At 46.1% G+C, this 21,525-nt stretch overlaps 1 protein-coding gene across 1 annotated transcript in view; it reads left to right on the top strand.

The window, feature by feature from the left end:
* The window catches only part of DNAH8 (dynein axonemal heavy chain 8), a 478,630-nt gene that overhangs the window by 342,170 nt on the left and 114,935 nt on the right, over positions 1 to 21,525 (top strand). The window contains exons 59-63 of the mRNA XM_044291082.1: positions 5,251 to 5,414; positions 6,989 to 7,181; positions 7,266 to 7,388; positions 9,572 to 9,702; positions 19,175 to 19,328. Coding sequence (XP_044147017.1) covers positions 5,251 to 5,414; positions 6,989 to 7,181; positions 7,266 to 7,388; positions 9,572 to 9,702; positions 19,175 to 19,328 — 765 coding nt within the window. The remainder of the gene's footprint in view (positions 1 to 5,250; positions 5,415 to 6,988; positions 7,182 to 7,265; positions 7,389 to 9,571; positions 9,703 to 19,174; positions 19,329 to 21,525) is intronic.

The following is a 21,525-nucleotide window of genomic DNA, read 5'->3' as shown; positions in this document are numbered from 1 at the left end:
CCTCATGGGTGGGATACATATAGTAGGTGCCTCATGAGTGGGATACACATATAGTAGGTGCCTGATGGGTGGGATACACATATAGTAGGTGCCCCATGGGTGGGATACATATATAGTAGGTGCCTTATGGGTGGGATACACATATAGTAGGTGCCACGTGGGTGGGATACACATATAGTAGGTGCCTTATGGGTGGGATACATATATAGTAGGTGCCTTATGGGTGGGATACATTTATAGTAGGTGCCTGATAGGTGGGATACATATATAGTAGGTGCCTTATGGGTGGGATACATTTATAGTAGATGCCTCATGGGTGGGATACACATATAGTAGGTGCCTGATGGGTGGGATACACATATAGTAGGTGCCTCATGGGTGGGATACATATATAGTAGGTGCCTTATGGGTGGGATACACATATAGTAGGTGCCTCCTGGGTGGGATACATATATAGTAGGTGCCTCATGGGTGGGATACACATATAGTAGGTGCCTCATGGGTGGGATACATGTATAGTAGGTGCCTTATGGGTGGGATACATAGGTGCCTTATGGGTGGGATACACATATAGTAGGTGCCTCATGGGTGGGATACACATATAGTAGGTGCTTCATGGGTGGGATACACATATAGTAGGTGCCACATCGGTGGGATACATATAGTAGGTGCCTCATGGGTGGGATACATATATAGTAGGTGCCTCATGGGTGGGATACATATATAGTAGGTGCCTTATGGGTGGGATACACATATAGTAGGTGCCTGATAGGTGGGATACATATATAGTAGGTGCCTTATGGGTGGGATACATTTATAGTAGATGCCTCATGGGTGGGATACACATATAGTAGGTGCCTGATGGGTTGGATACACATATAGTAGGTGCCTCATGGGTGGGATACACATATAGTAGGTGCCTTATGGTGGGATACACATATAGTAGGTGCCTTATGGGTGGGATACACATATAGTAGGTGCCTCGTGGGTGGGAATACACATAGTAGGTGCCTCATGGGTGGGATACACATATAGTAGGTGCCTTATGGGTGGGATACATTTATAGTAGGTGCCTGATAGGTGGGATACATATATAGTAGGTGCCTTATGGGTGGGATACATTTATAGTAGATGCCTCATGGTGGGATACACATATAGTAGGTGCCTGATGGGTGGGATACACATATAGTAGGTGCCTCATGGGTGGGATACACATATAGTAGGTGCCTGATGGGTGGGATACACATATAGTAGGTGCCTCATGGGTGGGATACACATATAGTAGGTGCCTCATGGGTGGGATACATATAGTAGGTGCCTCATGAGTGGGATACACATATAGTAGGTGCCTGATGGGTGGGATACACATATAGTAGGTGCCTCATGGGTGGGATACATATATAGTAGGTGCCTTATGGGTGGGATACACATATAGTAGGTGCCACGTGGGTGGGATACACATATAGTAGGTGCCTTATGGGTGGGATACATATATAGTAGGTGCCTTATGGGTGGGATACATTTATAGTAGGTGCCTGATAGGTGGGATACATATATAGTAGGTGCCTTATGGGTGGGATACATTTATAGTAGATGCCTCATGGGTGGGATACACATATAGTAGGTGCCTGATGGGTGGGATACACATATAGTAGGTGCCTCATGGGTGGGATACATATATAGTAGGTGCCTTATGGGTGGGATACACATATAGTAGGTGCCTCGTGGGTGGGATACATATATAGTAGGTGCCTCATGGGTGGGATACACATATAGTAGGTGCCTCATGGGTGGGATACATGTATAGTAGGTGCCTTATGGGTGGGATACATAGGTGCCTTATGGGTGGGATACACATATAGTAGGTGCCTCATGGGTGGGATACACATATAGTAGGTGCCTGATGGGTGGGATACACATATAGTAGGTGCTTCATGGGTGGGATACACATATAGTAGGTGCCTCATGGGTGGGATACATATAGTAGGTGCCTCATGGGTGGGATACATATATAGTAGGTGCCTCATGGGTGGGATACATATATAGTAGGTGCCTTATGGGTGGGATACACATATAGTAGGTGCCTGATAGGTGGGATACATATATAGTAGGTGCCTTATGGGTGGGATACATTTATAGTAGATGCCTCATGGGTGGGATACACATATAGTAGGTGCCTGATGGGTTGGATACACATATAGTAGGTGCCTCATGGGTGGGATACATATATAGTAGGTGCCTTATGGGTGGGATACACATATAGTAGGTGCCTTATGGGTGGGATACACATATAGTAGGTGCCTCGTGGGTGGGATACACATATAGTAGGTGCCTCATGGGTGGGATACACATATAGTAGGTGCCTTATGGGTGGGATACACATATAGTAGGTGCCTCATGGGTGGGATACATATATAGTAGGTGCCTTATGGGTGGGATACATAGGTGCCTGATGGGTGGGATACACATATAGTAGGTGCCTCATGGGTGGGATACACATATAGTAGGTGCCTGATGGGTGGGATACACATATAGTAGGTGCCTCATGGGTGGGATACACATATAGTAGGTGCCTCATGGGTGGGATACATATAGTAGGTGCCTCATGAGTGGGATACACATATAGTAGGTGCCTCATGGGTGGGATACACATATAGTAGGTGCCTTATGGGTGGGATGCACATATAGTAGGTGCCTCATGGGTGGGATACATATAGTAGGTGCCTCATGGGTGGGATACACATATAGTAGGTGCCTCATGGGTGGATACACATATAGTAGGTGCCTCATGGGTGGGATACACATATAGTAGGTGCCTCATGGGTGGGATACACATACAGTAGGTGCCTCATGGGTGGGATACACATATAGTAGGTGCCTCATGGGTGGGATACACATATAGTAGGTGCCTCATGGGTGGGATACACATACAGTAGGTGCCTCATGGGTGGGATACACATATAGTAGGTGCCTCATGGGTGGGATACACATACAGTAGGTGCCTCATGGGGTGGATACACATACAGTAGGTGCCTCATGGGTGGGATACACATATAGTAGGTGCCTCATGGGTGGGATACACATATAGTAGGTGCCTCATGGGTGGGATACACATATAGTAGGTGCCCCATGGGTGGGATACAGATATAGTAGGTGCCTTATGGGTGGGATACACATATAGTAGGTGCCACGTGGGTGGGATACACATATAGTAGGTGCCTTATGGGTGGGATACATATATAGTAGGTGCCTTATGGGTGGGATACATTTATAGTAGGTGCCTGATAGGTGGGATACATATATAGTAGGTGCCTTATGGGTGGGATACATTTATAGTAGATGCCTCATGGGTGGGATACACATATAGTAGGTGCCTGATGGGTGGGATACACATATAGTAGGTGCCTCATGGGTGGGATACATATATAGTAGGTGCCTTATGGGTGGGATACACATATAGTAGGTGCCTCGTGGGTGGGATACATATATAGTAGGTGCCTCATGGGTGGGATACACATATAGTAGGTGCCTCATGGGTGGGATACATGTATAGTAGGTGCCTTATGGGTGGGATACATAGGTGCCTTATGGGTGGGATACACATATAGTAGGTGCCTCATGGGTGGGATACACATATAGTAGGTGCCTGATGGGTGGGATACACATATAGTAGGTGCTTCATGGGTGGGATACACATATAGTAGGTGCCTCATGGGTGGGATACATATAGTAGGTGCCTCATGGGTGGGATACATATATAGTAGGTGCCTCATGGGTGGGATACATATATAGTAGGTGCCTTATGGGTGGGATACACATATAGTAGGTGCCTGATAGGTGGGATACATATATAGTAGGTGCCTTATGGGTGGGATACATTTATAGTAGATGCCTCATGGGTGGGATACACATATAGTAGGTGCCTGATGGGTTGGATACACATATAGTAGGTGCCTCATGGGTGGGATACATATATAGTAGGTGCCTTATGGGTGGGATACACATATAGTAGGTGCCTTATGGGTGGGATACACATATAGTAGGTGCCTCGTGGGTGGGATACACATATAGTAGGTGCCTCATGGGTGGGATACACATATAGTAGGTGCCTTATGGGTGGGATACACATATAGTAGGTGCCTCATGGGTGGGATACATATATAGTAGGTGCCTTATGGGTGGGATACATAGGTGCCTGATGGGTGGGATACACATATAGTAGGTGCCTCATGGGTGGGATACACATATAGTAGGTGCCTGATGGGTGGGATACACATATAGTAGGTGCCTCATGGGTGGGATACACATATAGTAGGTGCCTCATGGGTGGGATACATATAGTAGGTGCCTCATGAGTGGGATACACATATAGTAGGTGCCTCATGGGTGGGATACACATATAGTAGGTGCCTTATGGGTGGGATGCACATATAGTAGGTGCCTCATGGGTGGGATACACATATAGTAGGTGCCTCATGGGTGGGATACACATATAGTAGGTGCCTCATGGGTGGGATACACATATAGTAGGTGCCTCATGGGTGGGATACACATATAGTAGGTGCCTCATGGGTGGGATACACATACAGTAGGTGCCTCATGGGTGGGATACACATATAGTAGGTGCCTCATGGGTGGGATACACATATAGTAGGTGCCTCATGGGTGGGATACACATACAGTAGGTGCCTCATGGGTGGGATACACATATAGTAGGTGCCTCATGGGTGGGATACACATACAGTAGGTGCCTCATGGGTGGGATACACATACAGTAGGTGCCTCATGGGTGGGATACACATATAGTAGGTGCCTCATGGGTGGGATACACATATAGTAGGTGCCTCATGGGTGGGATACACATACAGTAGGTGCCTCATGGGTGGGATACATATATAGTAGGTGCCTCATGTGTATAAAGTATCAGATCCATACATTTTAACCTAGAGCTAAGCAACACTTCATTATGCAGGTTAATTTGTGTCTATCGTTGTAACTACAGGAGATGTTAGGATGTCAGGTCCCAAACTCATTCATCTCTTCATCCCTCTTCCTGCTGCATCATGGAGGCCGAGCGCAGTATGAACAGGAAAACAGTCTGTCCTGTTTGTGGGCCTCCTGGGTTTATGCCATAAGAACACAAAGATATTTGTAAAAGTGACTATGGGGAGTGGACAGATTGCATACACTCTGCATTATTAACTGTTCTGTGCCCGCCTTATGTAATGCTATGTGTTTATTACACCACAGATGAAAATGCTTCCTACCCCCTCCAAATTTCACTACACCTTCAGTTTACGAGACCTTTCCCGAATTTGGCAAGGAATGTTAACTATCAAAGCTGAAGAGTGCACTAGTGTGTCCACGCTTCTGGCTCTTTTCAGGCATGAATGTCAGCGAGTTATTGCAGACAGGTATGAAACCAACAATTCCAAGTTGGCCTAAATTGTGGAAGAAATTTGCACTGAAAATGTGTAGAAAGATTTTTAAATATGTCTAAAAACATAGTCAGAAAGATCTTGAAGGGAACCTGTCACCGGGATTTGGGGTATAGAGCTGAGGACATGGGTTGCTAGATGGCCGCTAGCACATCCGCATAGAAATGTATGGGTCCGCAAAATTGGATTTGCGGATATGTGAATGGAGCCTAAGTGTGAGAGGAAAAAAGTATTGAAACAAAACGTGTTGAAATGTTGCAATTTCTGTTGCATTGTGTACATACGTTTTTCTTCAGCAGAGATGCGCCATTTGTTTCAAATTTGACAAGGGTTGGCCCATCTTACACATTGGTGGCATATCACTAGGATATGCCATCAATGTCAGATAGATACAGTTCCCACCTGTGAGACCCACAAGTGAACGAGGGCGCACCGCGCAAACATGGCCATCCTCCATTAACATCTATGGCTCAGCTGTTTCGGGACTTCCCATAGAGGTAAATGAAACGGTGGCCATGCGTGCGCGGTGCGCACTTCATTCACTTCTATGGGCGTTACGCACCTCATTTGTTTGGCTCTTTTTGGGACTTCCATAGAAATGATTCGAGAGCACACCGTGCATGTGCGGAGCACTATCATTCGCTTTAGGGGCCCCATTCTAGAGGAATAGCAATATGCTACCAATGTGTGAGATGGGTCAAGCACTTTAAGACAAAATCTAGTTGCACAGTCAATAGTAAATCTAGAGCAAGACGTTGAGTGCTGTGAGTGCATGAAAATAACAGTTCTAGGATATGCTTTTCAGCTCTGAGAAAGCTCTTCCCACGTGATCCTGTTAGGACATATGGAGTCAATAGAATGGATAAGGAGTAATGGTAAGGAGAGCCTCAGTACAGGGTGATGGAAGATGGTCTGTGCATTCCATGGATTCCAATAGACTACAATGGCCACCACACTATATACTGCTGCAGGAGGAGTGAGCATTCACCTAGGGACACTGACATCTTCTAGCTGCTGGGGGACTGCTTGTCTAAATGGAGTTGTCCCTCAGGTGGCTTTAGAATCATAGCAGGTTAAGTCCCCTTTGTGCAGAGCAATGATATGGTAGGAACATTCCTAGGAACGCCTGCTCCCTATAATTGTCCTATGTAAATGTGCCTCTGATCACCCAATGAATGAGCAAGTGCTCGTTCATCGGGCGAAGGCATCACTGATGCAGACACCTAGAACAGCCTTTCTGGACAGCAGGTCATGCTCCTAACAGCAGTGTGGGCATGGGAACAAGCGGTCACTCGTCCCCATACAACAGTGGTGATTGCTTCATGTAAATGCAGCTTTCACCTCCTGTAAAGAGCAGGCCATTATCAGTAACGAATGGTTAGTTCCCGATAACTGCCTGCTGTGTCAGCCGACGTGAAGGGGCCTTAACACGGACCAGACTTCATTTCCCGAGGTTTTCATTATGCTGCACTGCATTGTGTCTCAGTGTAAAAGTAGCCGGACAGTAATGGTACTAGATGTCTGCAGTAACATTTTACCGTGTGTTTTAGGTTTGTATGTCATGAAGACCACAGCTGGTTTGATAAATCTCTTGCGCAAGTTATTGCAGAAAATGTGGATCCACAGTTGGTGTCAGAAGTACAAAATGATTTCTATTTTGTGGATTTTCTGAGGGATGTGCCAGAACGTTCTGGAGAAGAGCCAGAAGACGTTGTTCCTGAAGCTCCAAAATTATATGAGATGGTAACATGATCTCTAGAGGGATGTGAACTTCGGAATATCGCCGCTCACCTTCCCGTCAGTTAATATTTTATGCATTTATTTCAGGTTGCAAGTTTTGAATTTCTGTGTGAAAAATTGAGGCACTTCCAAAAACAGCTAAATGACACAGGGATAGGATCTCCCATTGAGCTGGTATTGTTCAGAGATGCCGTGATACATCTCATTAAGGTAAGCATCAATTACAGCAAGGAGACAAATTGTACAAGGGACTCCAAGTTTAATTGTTAATGACTTAATTCACACCATGAATTTACGTATACACACACGCGTCCATTGAGTTCAGTAGGCAAGGCTAAGCAGATCTGCAAAATGACAGACTCCCTCTAAACATAATGTAATAGAAATATAATGAAATAGTGTTTAATTGCAACATTAATGTAGCAAACAAGTTATCTCACACTCTCTGTGTTTTGATCCAAGCCTGAATCTTTTTCAAGAGCGTCTGTAAGGTGGCATCTGAAAGAAATGTAGTCTAATTGGTATTCTAATCAGTGATCTACATGTCAGATCCCACGGCCTCATCTGTATAGAAGAACATAGTCCTCCGCGCTTTCCAATTCAGCTGTGTGCAAAAAAGAACACATGTGTCTATGCCGCAAGCCCAGGAGGAGTGGAGGATGGGAGTAGTAGTAGCTCTGTCAAAGAATTGACAGTGCATGTCTTCCCAGATAGCAATGTATGGATTTGAGCAAGGATGGGAATTGTAGTACTCTTTCCCTCTTTACCTGTCCAAAATCTCTTTTTGCTGAATCTAGGGCTGGCAATATTACTCTTGCAATGCTGACTGTAATTCCCTTCTGAGGGGTACAGGATTACGACTGGCCAGAACGTGTCCAAGTGTGAAGGGTGTTTTAGCAATGTCCCTCTCACTGCAGTAAAGTCTGTAGCAGTCGTAAACAGCAAAATACCTTACTGTGTCCAATGCTCAGCCATGCAGATTCTGGACCTTCTGGCTTCCCTCTTTCTCTCTCTTTTTCTGAAGTTCTATAAAAATAGTGATTTCTGTCACATGGGTAGATAATCCTCAGAGAAGGTGATTCTCAGGAACTTTAGCACATATCAAAGTTCCTCCTTCCTCCTCTGGACAGAACTAGCGGCAGATCCAGGATCCACACCATAACTTCCTGCAGGGGCTGAGTCAATGTAATTAACCACCTCACATCCATAAAAAAGCTATGCTGTGTAAATTACATGGTATGAACATATAAAATAGCATCAAATAGCATTGCATAATATTATATAACAAGAACAGTTTGCAAGTACCCTCTTTTGGGGTACTGCATTTATGGTAGTAGCTGCATATGTCTGTGTGTACGTTTGGTGGGACTGTTTGAAACCTAGCGTGGTGTGATTTGAGCCTGGTATGATGAGTGCAGTTACAGCTCTCACATGAGTTGCCACCAGACGTCCTAAACTGTGAACGACACATACAGTATGCCTAGATGTGCAGAGATTTGTAGACAAGGTGAAAATAAGCAGAGGAATCATGGAGGACTGTGACTGATACAGCCCTTGTAAAAGCTGAGGCCATATTCATTGTCAGCCATCTTACCTCCAACCACAGCAAAAAATTGGACTCGCTGTTTTGTATATCTAGTGGGGTTGTCTCATCTGAGACATTGGTGGCATATTGCTAGGATATGCCACCAATGTCAGATAGGTTTTGGTCCCACCTTTGAGACCCACACCTGTCTCCAGAATGGGCCCTCGAAAATGAAGAAGAGCTTACCCCACATGCGTGGGGCACTCTCCATGCATTTCTATGGGAGTTCTATGCTACCACTTGTGTCCCATCTGTGGGAGTTCCAGAAATAGCCTGGTTATTTTTGCCAGTCCACAGAAAAATGGAGGGTGGCCGCTCTTGCGTGGCTGCTCTCCGCTCACTTCGGGGGTCCTGTTCTGGAAATAAGTGCGTCTTTAATGGGGTATTCTGCTTGTTTGAGGTTATTCCCTATCCACAGGATAGGGGATAACTATTAGATCGGTGGTGGTCCTACCAATGGGACCCCCATCGATCATGAGAACGGGGGCCCCTGTATCCTCTGCAGCCCCCTGACATGAACGGAGTGGCTGGTCGCACATGTGAGTGGCCACTCCCTTCATTTCTATGGGAATCCAAGAGATAGCCCAGCTCTGTACAGGGTCCCCGTTCTCGTTATAGGTGGGGGTCCCCGCAGTAGATCCCCCACCGATCTAATAGTTATCCCCTATCCACAACTGGAATACCCCTTTAAGGCATAAATGCTGTTTGGTTAAAAATCTACTTTTAAAGCTTTTATTTCACCCTTAATTTTGTGTTACTGTTAGTTTGGTAAATAGTTCTTTCCCAGCGGTTATTGTTTTTCCCACAGGTTTCACGCATCATCCGCACTGCCCGTGGAAATGCTCTGTTAATAGGAGACACTGGGTCAGGAAAGCAGAGTCTGTCACGGCTCGCCTCGTTTATTGCAGGATATAAAATATTCCAAATTGTTCGTACAAGGTTAGTCAGCTTCTGTATATTTACATGCTGTTCTGTATGGCCTGTAGAGATGATTAACTTTATAACAACATTATATCCTGTATTATGCTCCAGAGCTGCACTCACTATTCTGCTGGTGCAGTCACTGTGTACATACATTACTTATCCTGTACTGATCCTGAGTTACATCCTGTATTATACTTCAGAGCAGCACTCACTATTCTGCTGGTGCAGCCACTGTATACATACATTACTTATCCTGTACTGATCCCGAGTTACATCCTGCATTATACTCCAGAGCTGCACTCACCATTCTGCTGGTGCAGTCACTGTGTACATACATTACTTATCCTGTACTGATCCTGAGTTACATCCTGCATTATTCTCCAGAGCTGCACTCACTATTCTGCTGGTGCAGTCACTGTATACATACATTACTTATCCTGTACTGAACCTATGTTACATCCTGTATTATACTCCAGAGCTGCACTCACTATTCTGCTGGTGCAGTCACTGTGTACATATATTACCTATCCTGTACTGAACCTGAGTTACATCCTGTATTATACTCCAGAGCTGCACTCGTTACTGTCACGGCTGAGGATGGGGAAAACCCTCAGCCGTGCGATGCCAGAAGATGTTAGGCCGCTCGGCCAGGACGACAGGATTAGGGAGCAGGTCACCTCCTAAAGCATCCCTAACCTGACCCTAACTCCTAGCTGCATGGGCCGACCTTGAAGGTAGGATGGCCCATGCTCAGGAACCTCGGATCCCTAACTAGGAGTCAAGGTAAGACGGCCTGTTCCTTCTGGACACGGAGGAACAAGGGTCTCACTGGCCAAGCTACAAGGAATGGGGAAACACATACAACATACAGATATGACAGGCGAACTACTAGTTCCACATGTACCTGTCACAGCCACGCTGACTGGAACCCATGCATGCACTACTAATGTCCAAAGAACAACTAGAGGACACAGCAAACATAACCAGGACATCCGTAGTTGCAGAGACAAAGGAAAACAACTGAACATCAAGACATAAACTACACAGATAAACCTATGACCACAAGGGTGGCCCCCCACTGGCAGATGATATACACAGGAGGCTGCTCCAGCTAAGCATGGCTGAAGCAACCCACTGACACATGCCAAACACTGAGGCTTTATAGGCCTAAGAGGCCACACCCACACAGACACACCCAGTGTGTCTCACACACACAGAAAGGGAGTTAACCCTTCCAACACCAGGGAAGGGAAAACACCACTTAAAGGGGAAGTGTCCAAACCAAGATCACACTGTGGCTGTTGCCGCAGGCAACGACATGGGTGGCAACCATGTCCTGGGAGTCAGCCCGAAGGCCGGGACACTGCCACCACATGTACACATCCAACCAAACGTTGCCACGGGCAGCCACAGTGAAGGGAAGAGTCCTAGTGCACACACAACATAAAACGCAGTGCACACCAGACAAACAAACACAACGCCCAACATGAAGGTTGTTAGGTGCAACCGCATGCCATGCAGCAAGCTGCCCAGCACCGCTCAGGCTGCACTGCTGAAACCAACACCATACAACTAGTTGCCCGCGGCAACCACAAGTGAGGCCACACACCAGCGGCCCTCACCTGTGATTGAACACCAAAACCAAGCCGCAGGCAACCGCATGCGGTTAAGGAGTCACGACCATAACCGTGGCCGTGACAGTTACTTATCCTGTACTGATCCTGAGTTTTATCCTGTATTATACTCCAAAGCTGCACTCACTATTCTGCTGATGCAGTCACTGTGTACATACATTACTTCTCCTGTACTGATCCTGAGATACATCCTGTATTATACTCCAGGGCTGCACTCACTATTCTGCTGGTGCAGTCACTGTGTACATACATTACTTATCCTGTACTGATCCTGAGTTACATCCTGTATTATACTCCAGGGCTGCACTCACTTTTCTGCTGGGGCAGTCACTGTGTACATACATTACTTATCCTGTACTGATCCTCAGTTACATCCTGTATTATACTCCAGAGCTGCACTCACTATTCTGCTGGTGCAGTCACTGTGTACATACATTACTTATCCTGTACTGATCCTGAGTTACATCCTGTATTATACTCCAGAGCTGCACTCACTATTCTGCTGGTGCAGTCACTGTGTACATACATTACTTATCCTGTACTGATCCTAAATTAAATCCTGTATTATACTCCAGAGCTGCACTCACTATTCTGCTCACTACAAGGTTTAAATGATGCAGAATATATGGGCACAGAGATATGGTTGACTGGTGTCATAGTGCCTTGGACTGAGGATTTCATGGGTGATATTAGAAGCTCTCAGTTTGGTACTGGGGACATTGTGACTGATATTAGGGGCACTCTGGGGCTGGTACTCAGGACATTGTTGCTGGTACTGTGGGCTCTATGTTAATTTTTTACTTTTAAATTTTTATGGTCTATCCCTCAAAGGTTAAAGAGGCTTGATTATGTTATAATTATATATGTTTACACTACACGTTTCCACTATGGGGCTGTATGTGCTCTCGGTTTGTGTTCAGGTAGAGAGGCTGCTGCAGAATATCTATCATGGAAACTAAGCAGCAGGTTTCTCTGAAACAGCTGAAATGGGTTGTTTTTTTGGGGCCACATCATTATTGGAATCACAGCAGGACTTTTTCTGGTTTAACCCTTTGTTTTGCAAAGGTTATAAGCCATGGGTAATACCCACAGTGTAAATTGACATGTGGCAGATTAAAAACTTGCAGTGTGAGTGCATTTTTTTCCCTGTAGAATGTGGATGAAATTTTAAAAAATCATCAACTCAGCTGTTACTGTACAATATATGCAAATCTGTGGCAGCAAGTCCACATATGGGAATACCCCCTTACAGTTCTGTTGACGCAGCAGCCTCCTACTAGCGACGTTCTGGCAGACACCACTGGCAGCCATAGTGCGGCAGTAATGTCCATTGAGCTCTGGGCACAGCATGTGTGAACACAGGAGACAGAAGTGGTGAAACCGTCAGCGGGCGGCTTTATCCTGCACTGTATATATATATATATATATATATATATATATGTATATATATATACACATTGATGTGGATTCTAAAGACCAGTACTACCCACTTTAGGCCTCATTCACACTCAGGGCCGGCTCCAGGTTCATGTGGGCCCTTGGGCGATAAAGTCTCAGTGGGCCCCCTTGTGGCATTTTGCACGGCGCTTATAGCAATGAAACTGCATGTATTTTAGAATAAATACCTTACACAGAGCATGCTACAGAGCGGATATATGTGAATCAGTCCTTATGTGCCTACTTTTATGTTCTACCCAGTGTTTCAGTCCCTCAGGTCTACTCACAGATATGTGCCCCCTTCATAGTAGATATGCCAAGATATGTGCCCCCTTCACAGTAGATATCCCCAAATATGTGCTCCCTCACCGTAGATATGCCAGATATGTGCCTCCTTCACAGTAGATATGCCAAGATATGTGCCCTCTTACGGTGGATATGCCAAGATATGTGCCCCCTTCACAGTAGATATGCCAAGATATGTGCTCTCTTACGGTGGATATGCCAAGATATGTGCCCAGTGCCGCCTTCACAGTGGTTATGCCTAGATGTGCCCGCCTTCACAGGAAGTGAGAAAAACAAACAATAAATCCTCCTGGCCTCAGTCCCCTGGCTCCTCCCATGATCTGCGCTCCCCATCAGCAGGATACTGTGACACATGGCGCTGCTGTGCAGGAGGAGCAGAGGCGGATTCCCAGCCTGCCCCGCTCCTCCTCCTACACAGATATAGTTCCCTGCTTCAGTGGCGTGCCTACGGTGTTTGGCACCTGTGGCAGTTCCTTTCTCTAGCACCCATCCCCCCAATACTTTAAAAAAAATTGTACTCCCTCACAGTAGTATTGCCCTCATTGTACGACCTTCACAGTAGTTTTGTACAGATGTGTGCCCCTCGCAGTAGTTATGCCCACAGTGTGCCCCTTTCACAGTAGTAATGCCCTATCTGTGCCCCCTTCACAGTAACAATCCCGATTGTGCCCCATTCACAGTAATGATCCCCATTGTGCCCCCTTCACAGTAATGATCCCCATTGTGCCCCCTTCACAGTAAGGATCCCCATTGTGCCCCCTTCACAGTAATAATCCCCATTGTGCCCCCTTCACAGTAATGATCCCCATTGTGCCCCCTTCACAGTAATAATACCCATTGTGCCCCTTCATAGTAATCATACCTACTGTGCCCCCTTCACAGTAATAATGCCCACTGTGCCCCCTTCATTGTAGTAATGCCCATTGTGTCCCCTTCACATTAGTAATGCCCTCTGTGTCCCCTCCAGAGTAGAAATGCCCTCTGTGCCCCCTCCAGAGTAGAAATGCCCTCTGTGCCCCCTACATAGTAGAAATGGCCTTTGTGCCCCCTCCATAGTAATAAAGCCCTCTGTGCCCCCTCCATAGTAATAAGGTCTTCTGTGCCCCCTCCATAGTAATAAAGACCTCTGTGCCCTCTCCATAGTAATAAAGACCTCTGTGCCCTCTCCATAGTAATAAAGCCCTCTGTGCCCCCTCCATAATAATAAAGCCCTCTGTGCCCCCTCCATAGTAATGAAGTCCACTGTGCCCCCTCCATAGTAATGAAGTCCACTGTGCCCCTCCATAGTAATAAAGCCCTCTGTGCCCCTCCATAGTAATAAAGTCCACTGTGCCCTCTCCATAGTAATGAAGTCCACTGTGCCCCCTCCATAGTAATAAAGCCCTCTGTGCCCCCTCCATAGTAATAAAGTCCACTGTGCCCCGTCCATAGTAATGAAGCCCTCTGTGCCCTCTCCATAGTAATGAAGTCCACTGTGCCCCCTTCATAGTAATAAAGACCTCTGTGCCCCCTCCATAGATATACTCACAGAAAGCGTATTTGGGAGAGGGATAATCAATTACACTTACAGAGAAAAAAAACTCTAAAACATAACCTTTAATATGACATGATAAAAATCACAAATTATAGATATCCCCACAAAATATAACAAATATATAATCTAAACTGTGCCCACAATTAAAGTGTGGCCAGATATGAAAACAGATACTGAGGCATTTCCTGGGCACATATGCATAGGTGGTACCATACGATGGTAGTGTGGACCACGAGGATCTCACGATCCCTGTGTTTTTTTCTGATAATACACCCACTGGTTCAAGATGTTGGTGTCGGGATATGAATTATCCCTGGGTGTCCCTCTTAGGCTATCCCTGCCTAAAAGCGGAACACCCGTCCCGAAAGGGGCGACCACACTTATCGGTAGTTAAACCCTAAGTCACCCTGGAAATGCCCTATAGAATTTGAAGTTACTGGTCCCGACACGTTTTCCCGTTGAAAAAAGTCATCGGTTCCTCAGGGGACAAAATACAGCAGATAAGGTGTAGATAGTGGCAACCAAGATGAATAAGGCGCAACAGCAGGTCCAGCGCTAGCCTCATTTATACCTGAATTGTTTGAGATTGATGTTCCCGCTCATGGGGGGGGGGGGGGTATTATAGCAGGCGGAGCCTGTAGATCCGCCTAACTTCTGGGTGTGTGGAGCGCAAATGCATTCCATAGTTATATATAATGTACTGGTGTGCAGCGAAAATAAGTTATATTATAAAGTGATAGATGCCCAGGTGACGCGCCGCAGTCACTACTCAAGATATGTGGTGATAGGGCATATGGGCTATCTCTTACCGCGCTTTGAATAAAGCGCTGTTGCCGGGATTGACACTACTTCCGGCATGTGAAACACATATCTGGTTGGTGGAACGCAAGCCAAGTTCCGGTATTGTATCACTTGCGTTCCTCATGTAAATACAAAATCATAATAAAAAAAAATGGGGACTGGGTGGTGGAGATACTGGAGTGCCCAACAGATATAGGAAGGGGGTTGCCACAATGATTCTAGCTGGGGTACATAAGGGCAGGGGAAGATAAGTAAACACAAGGTAATGGAAAAAATTTCATTAATCGGGGGTCCCCTGTTGGTTTAGTTGTACATACATGACCATTTATGGTCCAATGAAGAGACAGGTTGACACATGTACATAAAGTAAAGGGACATACGATTAATACAAACCGGATTCCCAAAAAGTTGGGACACTAAACAAATTGTGGATAAAAACTGAATGCAATGATGTGGAGATGGCAAATGTCAATATTTTATTTGTAATAGAACGTAGATGACAGATCAAACGTTTATCCGAGTAAATGTATCATTTTAAAGGAAAAATACGTTGATTCAAATTTTCACGGTGTCAACAAATCCCCAAAAAGTTGGGACAAGTAGCAATAGGAGGCTGGAAAAAGTAAATTTGAGCATAACGAAGAGCTGGAAGACCAATTAACACTAATTAGGTCAATTGGCAACATGATTGGGTATAAAAAGAGCTTCTCAGAGCGGCCGTGTCTCTCAGAAGCCAAGATGGGTAGAGGATCACCAATTCCCACAATGTTGCGCAGAAAGATAGTGGAGCAATATCAGAAAGGTGTTACCCAGCGAAACATTGCAAAGACTTTGCATCTATCATCATCAACTGTGCAGAACATCATCCGAAGATTCAGAGAGTCTGGAACAATCTCTGTGCGTAAGGGTCAAGGCCGTAAAACCATACTGGATGCCAGTGATCTCCGGGCCCTTAAACGACACCACAAACAGGAATGCTACTGTAAAGGAAATCCCAGAATGGGCTCAGGAATACTTCCAGAAACCATTGTCAGTGAACACAATCCACCGTGCCATCCGCCGCTGCCAGCTGAAACTCTACAGTGCAAAGAAGAAGCCATTTCTAAGCAAGATCCACAAGCTCAGGCGTTTTCACTGGGCCAGGGATCATTTACAATGGAGTGTGGCAAAATGGAAGACTGTTCTGTGGTCAGACGAGTCACGATTCGAAGTTCTTTTTGGAAATCTGGGACGCCATGTCATCCGGACCAAAGAGGACAAGGACAACCCAAGTTGTTATCAACGCTCAGTTCAGAAGCCTACATCTCTGATGGTATGGGGTGGCACGAGTGCGTGTGGCATGGGCAGCTTGCATGTCTGGAAAGGCACCATCAATGCAGAAAAATATATTCAGGTTCTAGAACAACATCTGCTCCCATCCAGACGTCATCTCTTTCAGGGAAGACCCTGCATTCTTCAACAAGATAATGCCAGACCACATTCTGCATCAATCACAACATCCTGGCTGCGTAGGAGAAGGATCCGGGGACTGAAATGGCCGGTCTGCAGTCCAGATCTGTCACCTATAGAGAACATTTGGCGCATCATAAAGAGGAAGGTGCAACAAAGAAGGCCCAAGACGATGGAGCAGTTAGAGGCCTGTATTAGACAAGAATGGGAGAGCATTCCTATTTCTAACCCTGAGAAACTGGTCTCCTCGGTCCCCAGACGTCTGTTGAGTGTTGTAAGAAGAAGGGGAGATGCCACACAGTGGTGAAAATGGCCTTGTCCCAACTTTTTGGGGATTTGTTGGCACCATGAAATTCTGATTCAACATATTTTTTCCTTAAAATGGTCCATTTTCTCAGTTTAAATTTTTGTTCCGTGATTTATGTTCTATTCTGAATAAAATATTAGAAGTTGGCGCCTCCACATCATTGCATTCAGTTTTTATTCACGATTTGTATAGTGTCCCAACTTATTTGGAATCCGGTTTGTAGATTGACAAAATAAGTGAATCCAAAGTGAAAACTAAAGTGAAAGGAGGGATTACAGAAAGCAGGCAAAAGAGATCTGTTCATTGAGGCCCAGCAGATACACCGTTTTGAGGCGGTGTATCCACTGCGCCTCCTTACAGAGAATCCTCCTGTCCCAATCACCACCTCTAAGAGACCTGCGGATTACTTCTATTACTTGAAATTTTAGAGTCTTATAGTCTCCATTGTGATATTCCGAGACATGGCGTGAAATGGGTTTATCACGCTGATGGTTGATATCCCCAATGTGATCTCCTACCCTCCGCCTAAGCTCACGCTTAGGGTACTTTCACACTTGCGGCAGGACGGATCCGACAGGCTGTTCACCATGTCGGATCCGTCCTGCGGCTATTTCGCCGTGCCCGCGGACCGCCGCTCCGTCCCCATTGACTATAGGCTTTTTAGTTCGGCGGCTTTCTCCGTGCACCGCCGTGCTGCGCTGGAGCTCCGCCTCTGTCCCCATTATAGTCAATGGGGACGGAGCGGCGGTCCGCGGGCACGGCGAAAAAGCCGCAGGACGGATCCGACATGGTGAACAGCCTGTCGGATCCGTCCTGCCGCAAGTGTGAAACTAGCCTTAGTCCTACCAACATAATTAAGGGGGCATTCACAAGTGCTGGTTAGATCGAAAACCATTTGGGACTTTCAAATGTGGCAATGGCTGTATCTGCTGCCCACTGATTTTTAAATCAACTACCTTTAGAAGCGTATCAACAAACAGGATTTACCAAATGCATGACTTTGCGAATTGCACTATGTGGGCGGAGCTAATGCAGATTACCAGGCTGCAGGCTCCGCCCACACAGGCCAGCAGCCCGATCCGTGCCTGCAGGCTGAATGTTGGAGCAGGGAGAAGTCTTCCTGCTTCACCATTCAGAGCGCCGCCGGCCTGAAGGAGGGGAAGAGCGCGGGGAGCTGAGCGGTGAGTGACAGGACTTAGCTCCCTGCGCTTCAGCCATGAGCGCTTCCATCTGTATTGATAGAAGTCCTCATTGCTTCTGACCTCTGGCAGCTGTGCTGTGGGCCTCCGCAGGATCTGTGGGCGCCGGGTGCTGACGCCGGCCTTGTTCACACGTCAGGGAATCATGGACTTGTGCTGTACGTGTTCTACATGGATAACTCATGTACCCATTCATTTTAACACATCAGTGTTTTAGCACAGTCCGTGAGTCCGTAGTGTTACAACAGAAGCGGGACCCATTTTGTCTGTGTTTATGGGTCTTTCATGCCCATCATAGTCTGTTGCACTGTGAAAACACAGACGCAACACAGATGCCATCCGTGTTTCATTAACCATTAAGAGGAGATTAATTTTCAGCTGTGCAGTGTATGGAACATGGATGACACACTGAGAGCAAAAAAAGGGACAGGCAGACCAAACACGGATTCTTCACAGATAAACCATCTTATCACAGACGTGTGAATTAGGCTTATACTTTATACAAAGGGAACCTGTCAGCATAGTGTAGTGAGCGGTCTGTCATTTATGTGCAGATATTAGATGGTTATGTCCTTCTCTCATGATGTGCACATAGCACAGGAATACAGACTGCTCCTCGGCCTATGGCTGTCATCTGATTTCTTCCTTCCATCATTCTTGTCATAGTTCCATATCCAGGCATTCATTGTCCTCTGCATTTAGATCTTTACAAAATGTGCCTCCCATCATCTTTCTGTTCTGTTATTACATGAAATAATTAGTGAGCAGCTAACACCAATCTGTCATGTGCAGCAATAACTGATTATTCTAAACTCCCCAGATCTTACGGAGTATCGGACCTGCTGGAGGACCTAAAGGTTCTCTACAAAATGGCTGGAGTTGAAGGAAGGGGCGTAACATTTATTTTAACTGATAATGATATCCGAGAAGAATTCTTCCTGGAATATATGAACAATATTCTTTCTTCAGGAGAGGTAAATTCATAGACTGCTTGTCACTTACCCCTGCATCACATGTATGAAAGTGGCCCCCTTAGCTTGAATACAGCAATTTCCTAATTATCTTCTTATGTCACTACTAGTTTAGTTGCTTGTAGATTAGGAGGCAACATGAATTTCAGTTATAATTTTCCCTGGGGGGTGGGGGGGGGGGGGTGATATCTACAAATTGAGTTATCTCCACTAGAGCTGCAGTTATCGATTATTTTAGTAAACAGTTCTACTGATTAATCCAATGATTCATCCAGTACTCTAATAAGAATAAACTAATTAAAAGAACGTTTTCTAAAAAAACTCATCAGTCCCCCCATGCCATCATCAGACCCCCTGCCATTAGTCCCATCCCCCCTGCCATCATTCCCCCTCCCATGCCATCAGCCCCCCCACCTTGCCTTCAATTCCTCCCCCCAGTGCCATCAGTTCCTCCCCAGTGCCATCAGTTCCCCCCAGTGCCATCAGTTCCTGCTCCCCAGTGCCATCAGTTCCTGCTCCCCAGTGCCATCAGTTCCTGCTCCCCAGTGCCATCAGCTCCCCCCAGTGCCATGAATTCCCCCTCCCCAGTGCCATAAGCTCTCCCCAGTGCCATCAGCTCCCCCCAGTGCCATCAGTTCCCCCTCCCCAGTGCCATCAGCTCTCCTCAGTGCCATCAGTTCCCCGTCAATGGGGGACGCATCCGTTAGAAAATTGAGCCATAGTGTGTCATATTCAAACGGATCCGTCCCCATTGACTTACATTGTAAGTCTGGACGGATCCGCTTGCCTCCGCACGGCCAGGCTGCAAGCAGCGTTCAGGTGTCCGCCTGCTGAGCGGAGCTGAGGTTGAACGCTGCCAGACTGATGCATTCTGAGCGGATCCGCGTCCACTCAGAATGCATTAGGGCTGGACGGATGCGTTCGGGGCCGCTTGTGAGAGCCTTCAAACGGAACTCACAAGCGGACACCCGAACGCTAGTGTGAAAGTAGCCTTACTCAATTGATTTGAGTAATTGTTTCTGCCCTAATCCCCAACTTTAAAACTTAGTTCTGCATTTTATTGATGCATTTTAGTCATGTATAGACTGCAAAACAACTCGCGAGGAGCTGGCAAATGCATTTTACATGAAGGCCTTGTGGATAGGAAAGTATAAGAACCAGAACCTTGGGGATCGGTCTGATGACAATGAGTTACCTGCTGCAACCAGTGGACTGTAGGAAATGAACACATTCGTTTATACATTTACACTGGGGAATTCTAGTTTTGGACGCTCAGTATCTTTCTGAAGAGGGGTTTAAACTGTTATTTCCAAGTGCTGATACTGTATATCGCAAGGATATGCCATTACTTTATAATAAACAGGGGTCTGACCTCTGGGACCCCCACCAGTCCTGAAAATGAAGGAACAGCAGTGCTCTCAACCAGTCTTTTGCTGCACAGAGGCGCCCTGTACTGCAGTCAGCTCCTTACACTTCATTGGGATCATACTGCAGGTCACTGGAGCAGGCAGTGATCAGTTACCAATGTGCAGAAAGGACTGGGAAGGGCCACAGTGCTGAATGAGAGCTGCAGCACTGGGCTCATTCACATGAATTTTTTCCGTGTCCGTTCCGTTTTTTTGCGGCCCGTATGTGGCATTATTCACTTCAATGGGGACGCCAAAAACGGTAATCACTCCATGTCCGTATGTCCACATGATAGTTCTGCAAAAATATAGAGCATGTTCTATTATTATCTGCATTACAGACAAGGATAGTACTGTTCTACTAGGGGCCGTTCCGTTTAGCAAAATGCAGAATGCACGTGGCGGACCGCAAAATATCCAACGGTCATGTGCATGAGTCCTTATTCTCAGAATCGGGTACACCCAATACCTGTCTTGCCTGGTATGGGAACTATTGACCATTGCATTTAGGTGGTGAATAAATGAAAGGAGAGGTGGCTGCTCGTGTCCATAATTGTCTAAGGTGGGAAAGCCCCCTTAGTCTAGCGCTACACGACATGTGTTGCGCTACATTTGAGACATGTTGAATTTTTGTTCGACTGTCGTGTCGCAGTTGCAGCATGTCGCATGCCACAGTCCAACACCATTGACTATCATTACAAAAAATGTACCGTGACATTGGTGCAACATGAATGTTGCGCGACATATGTTGCAGTGTAGCTCTAGCCTTAGGCTAGGTCTACACGACGACATTT

This window comes from Bufo gargarizans, chromosome 4 (assembly GCF_014858855.1).
Source record: "Bufo gargarizans isolate SCDJY-AF-19 chromosome 4, ASM1485885v1, whole genome shotgun sequence".
Taxonomy (NCBI): Eukaryota; Metazoa; Chordata; class Amphibia; order Anura; family Bufonidae; genus Bufo; species Bufo gargarizans.
This window is presented reverse-complemented; position numbering and strand designations above follow the sequence as displayed.